General features: G+C 36.8%; 1 protein-coding gene across 1 annotated transcript; it reads right to left on the bottom strand.

Moving 5' to 3' along the window:
- Positions 1 to 664: 664 nt before the first annotated feature.
- Positions 665 to 6188, bottom strand: LOC143817001 (keratin, type II cytoskeletal cochleal-like). Its single transcript, XM_077298044.1, has 9 exons — positions 5556 to 6188; positions 5264 to 5472; positions 5056 to 5116; positions 3712 to 3807; positions 3165 to 3329; positions 2916 to 3041; positions 2529 to 2749; positions 1988 to 2019; positions 665 to 1906 (listed from the first exon to the last, which is right to left on the bottom strand). Exons 1-9 carry the CDS (start codon positions 6087 to 6089, stop codon positions 1608 to 1610), a joined length of 1743 nt encoding a protein of 580 aa, XP_077154159.1. The 5' UTR covers positions 6090 to 6188; the 3' UTR covers positions 665 to 1607.
- Between the last annotated feature and the right edge of the window lie 4153 nt (positions 6189 to 10341).

Here is a 10341-nt window from a genome sequence, read left to right as displayed (position 1 = left end):
TGAAATCCGGGATGGACTTTATAAGAGTACCAAGATGGCGGTAAAAAGAGGTTTTCATGGCATCTAAGTGGTTAAACAGCAAAAATCAGCGTTGACTCCAATCACTGCTGTTAGAGGCAGGTGATGACTGTATAAAACATCCATGACCTCATGGAATATGGAATGGGTTCAACTCTTCAACCCAATCCATACAGTCACATCGGTGTGAATTGTCACATGTTAGCAATGGGTTAAACATGAAATATCTTTAATGTAAGTTGTTAAAAGCTAACATGATTTATGATTTTTTGGGACTGAGACATGAATATTCTTTTATAGATTAGGGTCTATGTCACATGGGGATTCCTAAAATTAAAAGAAAGACTTTTGGGGCATGGGAATGAGTTAGTAGGATTCCTGATATTGTGCATATTATATCTCTAGTGGCAAAAAGAAGATTTGGAATCTGAAATGTCTACATCTATAGGAGGGCTTATGGAAGATTTAAGATGACTTGTCAATTTTGTGAAAAGCAATGTAAATTGTGTGAATACGAAAATTATCATTTTATTTATCTATTAGTTGGTTAAGTTTGATAAACAGTTTACATAAGGAAGGAGTTTGAATACTTATACTTGTGTTAAAAAATTACTTGATAAATTTCAATAAGCAAAAGAGGACAGAATTTTGAGTCAAAAAAGCAGAAAATGGTTTATTTTAGGAAGTTTCAAACACATTTCGGTATTTTCCGGCAAACATTTGCACACATACAATTTTGTGACATTTTAATAACTTGTGTCCCGTTCACAACAGAATGACTGTACACATAGTGGAACAAAACAACATATTGCTGATCTATAGCTTAGATGTTCTCTCATCTATTTAGTTTTTCCCCCAACCTAATTAAATTAAATAATCAATGGAAATCCATTACTTTAACATTGTATGGAAAATTAAGTAACAGTACAATGCGCAAATTAAATCTTTGCTTCCGAGAAAGGCCTGTTCGTGAAGGATGGAGTGACTATAGCATTGCATTGGCAAATTGCAGACCACGCTGAAAAGGACAGTGCTAAGAAATGCAGCTGAAACATGGTAGATATAAGACATTGATGCATTAGAAATGCTGAGGCTAGTGAACAACTCCTTATGCAGGTTCTTGATACTCCAAAATTGATGTAAGATATAGTATGCGGCAATATGGGTCTGGTGGTAGAAATTACACCTGAGCCCTGGAGCTTAAGATGGCCACATAAATGGCATCAGTTAAAGTGACATATGATAGGTGGGGCTCTAGTAAAAATTTTGCATTGGGGATCAAGAACATTAGGATACCCCTTTGATTGATACATATGGTTGGAGTTGATTGTCAGATCTTACAGTAGCATTCTCCTTTAGGGAGTGCAGTATTTCCCGTAAGTCTTTATAGCATTTTATCAAATGGTTTCATCTTTTAACATTTTAAAACATGACTTATAGAACCACATTATATTGTACGCTGCATATGGTTATGTCAAAAACTTAAAGGGAAAGGTAAGTATTACTCTGCTGTAAGGCATGGATGGCTAAGAGTAAGGAAGTACAGGGAAGCACAAAATTAGAGAATTGCACATTAATCCTTACAAGCTTTAAGCTTTTCTTGTGGTTGATGTTGTTTTTCTGACAATACTAACACTGGAGGTGCTTCCACCGCTAGAGTAACCCCCAGGGCTGAGCAGACCACCTGTACCATGCTCAAGAGATCCACTATGTAATCCCCCTGAGGCATATCCAGAACTTGATCCCAAGGTACTTCCACTACTAAATCTGGTTCCAACCATATTTCTTCCACTGCTGGAGCTGAATCCCGATCCTCCTTGGTGGATTCCACTTCCAGATTCGTAGCCTCCACCGGAAAGGACTCCTCCAGTGCTTGAGCTTACCACGGCTGTTAAGAATAAAATATTAGTTACTGTATGTCTTTCCAAAAATGAGAAATGGTGGTTGTAATATCTGGTGTGATACTTACAGATGCTGACACAGCCGCCATCTCCAGACAATCTGACAAAAAAAAAAAATAGAGAAATTGAGTAAAAAATAACTGAAGAACATCAGAGTATCATTATAGCTGAAAGACCCAACCTTTATTTTATTTTAGCACATTTTAGTCCCCCTTAAGTTACAGAGTAAAATATCTCGAAATCTGGAAAATAAGAATTTTTACATTACATTTCACATAATTGTGAAATACATTCCCATTAGGTGGTAAAGGCTATCTTGCCTGCTGTAAATGACTATTGATTTTACAAGAACAGAAATAATAATGCAATATTTTGCAATCATCTCATACAAAAGACTTGCTTCATCAAAATTTAGGATATGGGGAAATTAATGCAGGCCTCACCAAAATTCCAAAAACAGAGCCAAATCCTGAAAAACTATTTCTTCACACATTAGTCCCGATGTTTACTAGTTTATATTCCATAGCTTAAGTTCAGAGAATCAAAATTATATCTTAATTTCTAGTGTTAATTCGTTTCACAAAAAAAATCTGTTGCTTTACTACTCACCTGCTCTCTTCTCCTTCCAGCAGTTTCCTGTAGGTGGCGATCTCAATATCCAGAGCCAGTTTGACATTCATCAATTCCTGGTATTCACGCAGTTGGCGAGCCATGTCCTGCTTGGCCTTCTGCAGAGCTTCCTCCAAGTCGGAGAGCTTAATCTTAGCATCTCGGATCGCAGCTTCACCACGTTCCTCAGCTTCGGTTATAGCAGCTTCTAACTTAGCACGCTTTAGAGTATGAAAGGGACTGGTTTTAGAATAATCCATGGAATTTAATTTATTCAGCAAATTTGTGTGTATGAAGAATATATACTAGTATTTTACAGATGCAGGCTGTGTATTTTCATGGTTGAGAAATTGTCTGACCATTGGTGATGTTTATTAATGATGGTACCTGTGCTTTTGCATTGTCTATTTCTCCCCTAAGTCTGTTGATCATTCTGTTTTGCTCAGCAATTTCATTTTTGGTGTTTCTTAAATCGTCGCCATGCTTAGTAGCACTAATACGCAGTTCCTCATACTGAAAAGAAGAACACAAAGATCACCAATCTTTTAATATAAAGAATTACAGAGTCATAGCAGATCATTCAATATGAATTCTGAATCATATAAAAGAAATTGTCCATAAGCTTAAGAAACTTACCTTATTCTGATACCACGTCTCAGCCTCTGCCCTGCTCTTGTTGGCTATATCCTCGTATTGAGCTCTGACTTCTGCGATGATACTATCCATATCCAAGTCTCTGCTGTTATCCATGGACACGATAACTGATGTGTCTGAGATCTGGGCATGAAGCTGATCTATTTCCTGAAATATAATAATCAACCATTATTTGATGCTGTACTTGATTGAGCAATATTAGTTTACTGTTTGGAATTATTTTCATTTTTTTTGGCCATCTGTACCATTCGTGAGATATGGCCAAGATCATAGGCGAATGCCTTAATTTCTATTGTTGCTATAAATGGCAGAAAAGTAAACATCCAAAGTTGTTTTAGGATCTAAGCAATTTCCCTCATGCTATGGGGATGATTGATCATAAGTAGGAAAGAAATGAAATAAATTTTATAAAATATAATTATGAAGTAAAAATTGATTGTTGATCTGTTTTGGAAAGTTAGCTAGATATTTTATGGTGGGGTATTGTTATATATAGTATAAATATATGAAATATATGCAATAATATTACCATCTGGAACATTTCTCGCAGGAAGTTGATTTCATCTATCAGTGCTGACACTCTTGCCTCCAGTTCCGTCTTATTCAAGAAGGCTGCATCCACATCCTAAATCAGAGAGGTTATATTTCAAAATGTTGAAGTCATCAAGATGAGAAGACTTTACGTCAACCTATCAAAACTATAAACACAAACTATATCCACATGTTGGCAAAATTGCTGAAGGCCACATATACAGAGGAAAAACCAGCAATCTCCAAGATTCATTGAAAGTTAACCTGAAAGAACATATCCATTTACATGTATGTATTCATTAAGTTCGTAATTGGAAAATAATATTCTCGTTGGTTAATTAGATCTAACTGATTAGTCAATACATATTGTGTGGGCAACATGTCTAAGGACTTGACTTTGAAGTGAGACTTTTTTTACATGAGATTATATCATGATGACTATTTTCAAATTGTATGTAAATAATACCTTAAATTTAATTTTCTTAAAGGTTATAATAAATCTTACATAAAACAAAATTGTAAAATTAAAGACACAAACTTTGGAAATCAGTGTCAAAGTGCACACATCTTAGCAGAAGAAAAGATTAAAGTTACATAGGCTGAAAGGATTAATACTTATCAAATACTTTCAAGTCTATAGTGAAAGGTTCGTTAGTTAATGGGAATCTAGCTGTAAAAATGTCAGTATGGCATATTCCGTCACTCAATGTAGCTGTGCACAGTAAATATCACAAAAGCTAGTAATAAATGATTCAGCAACAACATAATAGCGAAGTTCTTGCCAGAACTTGAAGGACATTTTATAGCTATCCTTTATTTTATTGCTCAAATGACTCATGAAACAATGGTTCAGCATTTCCTCCATAGAAAATGCATGAAATAAAATATATCAGTGTAATAACTAGACACAGATGTTCTTTCTTGCCCTTAAACTGGGCAAGACAAAATAGCCTGTTGACAGTTATCACCCATTGGCAAATTCATACGCCTTGCCAAAGTCACTGTATTAGATTCTCAAAGCAAAGGTTATTTGGAAGTTTAAATGTTTACTTGATGATTTATTAAAAAAATGTAGACCTATAATGCCAATGATTCATAAGAAGTTACTAGAAAAACACAAACATGAAAACCACACTTCAAAGAAAAGTCCCAAATTACATTAGTTCAATAAACAGAAAAAACATTAGACAGTAGAAGTGAAAACCATGCATGACTGCCTCCACAATGTTTCACGGTGAGAAGGAAAAATACAAGGATAGTGACATCCCAATGCAAAATGTCAATCACTATCATAATCAACAGTCATACATGCAATGTGACAACTTTTACATTATACACTCACTTTTTTAAGGACTACAAATTCATTCTCAGCGGTTGTGCGCTTATTGATCTCATCTTCGTATCTGAAGAAAAATTGAAAGGTATAACATAACATTTGCAAAAACAAAAAAATCCTCATTACAAATAGAAACAACAGTCATTCTTATTGATAAATGTTGCTTTAAATTATGGTCATCTTGTTTTCCAATTATTCTGCAATTGATACTTACTTTGTTTTAAAATCCTCCACCACATCTTGCATGTTTTTAAGCTCAGCATCCAGTCTTATTCTGTCCCCATTAAGGCCTTCAAGTTGCCTTCTTAGATTGTTCATGTAACTCTCAAAGTGGGGTTCTAGATAACTTTTTACTGTTTTTTGCTCTTGTAAAAGTGTCCATTTAGTGTCCAGCATTTTATTTTGTTGCTCTAGGAAACGGACCTGTAAATTAGTTAAAAAAATCATTACAGGATGTGCTTACAATTTAGTTGTTTATACTAGGAAAATATAATATAAACTCATACCTTGTCAATGAAGGAGGCAAATCTGTTATTGAGGGTTTTAATCTGGTCCTTTTCTTCTTTCCTTACTCTTTGTATGTTTGGATCAATCTCCAAATTTAGTGGTGTGAGGAGACTTTGGTTAATGGTAACGGGTGTGATGCCAGCTGGACCAAGCCCAGCACCATATCCACCACCAAACCCAATACCATAACCACCAAATCCCCCACCAACACCAAATCCAGCACCAGCACCATATCCACCACCAGCACCAAATCCAGAGCCAGCACCATATCCACCACCAACCCTACAGCTGAAGCTTGAACTACCACCTCCAAAGCCAGATCCACGTCCACCATACCCATATGAGCTCCTCATTGGCTGAACACTTCCAACTGAGATTCTGCTGCCACCTGAGCCTGAATTGTAAAGGCTTCTGCTACCAAAGCTTGGACCCCTTCGGTAAGAGGTTGCACTGAATCCACCCACATTCCTTGGTGTATAGGAAGAAGAAGAACTGAAGTTTTTAGAAGAAGTACGGCAGGTTTGGGTAGGCATTTTGTCTTGTTATTCAAGCTATGAAAAGATGATGAGATGCCTCAGAAGTGGAATTGAGAACAGCTTCTGATAGAACCAGCTCTGTTGGCATCTATTGGTGGTTGACCTTATATATAGATGACAACTTGGGCTTGGTCAACAATAAAACAGAGAGACCCTTTTATTGGCTTCTATGGGCTGGCAGTGCCCTATCCTATGCACATTTCCTGAAAATAAAGACTCTCTCACACACCTTAGACAAAAATGTAATTATTTATATCTGGCGACGTCTGCCCCATAAAACTATAATAATTTTATACTGTTGAAACTGCAGAATCAGTACTAATGAATCAGTCATAACTGGCATATTTCCAGCGTTACTCTGAAAAGATAAAAATAATCAGAGGGTAAGGTGTTACAATAAATTATTTGTAGCTTACAAGTGTACTGCTGTTTAACTACATATTACTGAAATATATATTTAATAATTACGTGACTATATGAGAAACAGATCTCATAAAATGCAGTGGGAACAAGGCAAATACATATAGTCAGCAATGCATGCATTTTAGAATAAAGCTTGATTATAGACTGATCTTGTAATCAAAATTGAGGTTTACCTATGGTGAGAGAAAGCATTTCTTTAATACTGGTCAGTCAGGAAACGTTATATCTAATCTTAATCTAATTTCATCTAACAAACAAATATAGCTGGATTTATTTATCAATGCACAATCTCCCAAATGTCAGGTTTTAGTATTTAAGGATCATATGGACAAATGGCTTATGTCACTAAGTTGGAAGAACTGTATTTTCTTTCTTTCATATAGGACATATTGTATATAGTAAATTAATTTACAAGTGCTGCAAATCAGAAAAGCCACATCAAGTGCATCTTTTCCTCCGCTCCTTTTTCCAAGAGCCTGCAGAGCGATCCAGGTATCCGGGTTCCCATTGCAGTTTCTTCGGTTAGCACTATAGCTTGCCGAATAAGGAGGGAGCCGATGATGTTCCCTCATCTGTAGTCAGGGGTCGTCATCATTTCCACAACAGCACATCTACAATCAGAGAAGATCTCACCTATGTGTCACTAGATTTAATTGTAGTGTAATCACCTATAAAGTCTGCAGATTACCTATGTAAAGCTGGTATCCAGCATATTACCATATGGTCACTGTCATATGATATCACGTAATACCTTAAAAAAGCTATTATTTTCACAAACCTTATCTTTATTAAGCTCGCTGCCTCGGAGTAACCTTGGACTAATTTATCCTTCAAACCATATAACCACTGCCTACTCCAACTCAAAAACACTTTTGTGCCCCTCCAATCTATCCTCAACTCTGCTGCCCTACTAATCCACCTGTCCCCCCCGCTATTCCACGGTCTGTCTGTTAATCGCCTTAACTGACTTCCCAGTGCTCAGAGACCCCAACTAAAACCTTAACTATGGCATACAAAGCCATCCACAACCTGTCTCCTCCATATATCTGCGACCTAGTCTCCCAGTACTTATCTGCACGCAACCTCCGATCCTCACAAGATCCTTTTCTCTACTCCCCTCTTATCTCCTCTTCCCACAATTGCATACAAGATTTCTGCTGTGCATCCCCCATACTCTGGAACTCTCTACCCCAATATTTCAGGCTCTCACCTATCGTGGAAACCTTCAAAAGGAACCTGAAGACCTACCTCTTCCGACAAGTCTACAACCTGCAGTAACCCTCGTTCCACCATACCACTGCATGACCAGCTCTACCCTCACCTACTGTATCCTCACCATCCTTTGTAGACTGTGAACCCTCGCGGGCAGGGTCCTTGTTTTGCTTAAGATTATTGTCCTTGTTTTTTAATATGTGTACCCCTTTTTGCATGTAAAGCGCCGTGGAATAAATGGCGTTATAATAATAAATAATAATAATAATAATTAGCCATTGCTACAGAAAACCAACTAATTGGATACCCTTGGTCACATAGTCTGCTTAACCTACGCTTCTTGGAACTGCATTCCTGCTGTTCACTGATCTGCCAGAAGCGATAACAGCTGACTACAAAAATTGTGCCTCAGGTACCCACAAAATCTTATTTTGATGTCTAACGTACTGGACAACCCCTTTAAAGGGAACCTGTCATAAGATCATGCGGACCACACAATGGACAACATGAAGCAGATACCGACTGCATTACATTGAAATGATAAGATTTTTTCAGAGAAAGCATGCTTTGAAAAGTTGGCTGGTGACTATGTATCATGGTTGACTAAGCCAAGGCAGGTCTGTAGCAGCTTCCTTTCACCCCAATTACCATGACTGACATATCTCTACATCTCTACCTATGAGTATATATACAGTTGTGTGAAAAAGTGTTTGCCCCCTTCTTGAATTCCTACTCTTTTCCATGTTTGTCACACTTAGATGTTTCAGATCAGCAAACAAATTTAAATATTAGACAAAGGTAACACAAGTAAACACAAAATGCAGTTTTTAAATGAAGGTCTTTATTATTAAGGCAAAAAGAGACCCAAACCTACAGAGCCCTATGCAAACGTAATTGTTCCGCCACTTAAAACAAAAACCATAAATTGCCTGTGATATATCGCATGCAGCATTTCAAAGTAAAATATACATGGCTGCAATAAGCAGCCAGTACCTGATTCATGCTGCCCATGTGTTTGGTCATCATGATCTTATAACAGGTTCCCTTTAAGCACTGGGAGCTCACTAAGTGAATTTCATAAGAATATTTTTTAAATTGTATACTAACATTTACGATGCTTTAACAATTGGGTGGAATCTATCAACTTCCTCTTCTGGCTATAAAGCACACTTTGTAATTTCCAAAGACAATATTTTCTCCTACTCAATTATTACATGAGAAAATCTGTATGTACTAAATGCCCCACTCCTATACAGCACTATTTTATCAGTCATTGTAGACACTCAAAATATAATATAAATCTCAGATACTTTCTCAGCCCCAAGTCTATGTAAATTATGAACACCTACAGTATAAACCACCAATTTCCCAAGTAGAGTTTTTCTTTAATAACAATAATAGAAAAAATAGAATTGTACAATAAGGCCACACATCTGTTTTTAATGATGCAAAAATGGCTACCACAGTAGAATTTAAAATATTTCAATTAAGTAAAAACCTCCATATTTCCTAATACACAGTCTGTTTTAAATTTTAGGCAGAAATTCTTTATTGAATCAGCATAGGAAAATTGAATACTTCACTTCAGTCTGCAGAGTTTTCTCATTCTTTTACTTTTCTGATATCTTTGATCAGCTCATATAAGTGACTTGAGTTTGAATGCAGTAGAGTCTGTGGAACTAACTAGCCTTCTAGACACCAGGCAACAGCATTTCCTTAAAGATGTGGTTCGGCACCTAAAATGTCCTTCCTAAATATCTATTTTCACACCCTAACCCCTTTTACAATTAGTTTTATTATAAAATATAAAATTATGCTTTTGTTTTATGTCACTCCTTGTGATATTTCATTTGAGTTGAACTCAAACGGGATGTCATAGGAGGCTGGGGCTGCACTCACTTCCATGCAGCACCTATTACCATCTTAGAACAGGACATCATCAGGAGACAGCGCTGCAGTTACTTCTACAGTCTCATTCTGTCACCACCTTTATCGACCACTTCTCGACCCAGCTTCACCTTTTTTCTGCTGACATTCAGATCATCAAAAAAGATAAGAACAGCGCTCCATCCAGGTGTAGTAGTAGAAAAAAAGCTTTATTCCGCCATGGTAAAATCCAAAATTTAACCTTCCCGTGTCCCATAAGGCATCCTTTTAGTCCAGTGCGGGTCAGTGACGTCATGGGAAGCTTTCCCTTTGACCCGCACTGGTTTCCTGGAAGTGATGCAGCAATGACCATGCATTCCCCTCCTATGCGCCGACCTGATTGCGGTGTTCATGTGGTACACCTGGTGAAGTCCCGATATAAGACAATCAGTAATAGCACTATCCACACAGCCCCCCAAGGAAGCTCACCATGAGCCCACCTGTCTTCACCATATCCATTCATCTTTTATCATTTGTTATTTACTATATATATATATATATTTCTTTCCTATATGTATTTGTATTTAATAAACTTTTGTACATTGATAAACACATACAGTGTTGTTTTTTCTAATGATGTTAGTATATTCTTGGGGCATCGAACTCAATTTTTCTTTGCAGGATTCTAAACCAGAGATGTGTAGCAGAAGACTGAATGGCAGGCTGGGAGTGTTTTTTTTTTCTTTTA

This window comes from Ranitomeya variabilis, chromosome 3 (assembly GCF_051348905.1).
Source record: "Ranitomeya variabilis isolate aRanVar5 chromosome 3, aRanVar5.hap1, whole genome shotgun sequence".
Lineage (NCBI taxonomy): Eukaryota > Metazoa > Chordata > Amphibia > Anura > Dendrobatidae > Ranitomeya > Ranitomeya variabilis.
Note: the sequence above shows the minus strand (reverse complement) of the source record. Positions and strands in the feature narration are given on the sequence as shown.

Coding starts and splice junctions, on each gene's coding strand:
- LOC143817001 (XM_077298044.1), bottom strand. CDS start 6,089: ATGCCTACCCAAACCTGCCGTACTTCTTCTAAAAACTTCAGTTCTTCT. Junction 5,473..5,555: donor TTGCCTCCTTCATTGACAAG/GTATGAGTTTAT, acceptor ACTAATTTACAG/GTCCGTTTCCTAGAGCAACA. Junction 3,042..3,164: donor AGACGTGGTATCAGAATAAG/GTAAGTTTCTTA, acceptor TCTTCTTTTCAG/TATGAGGAACTGCGTATTAG.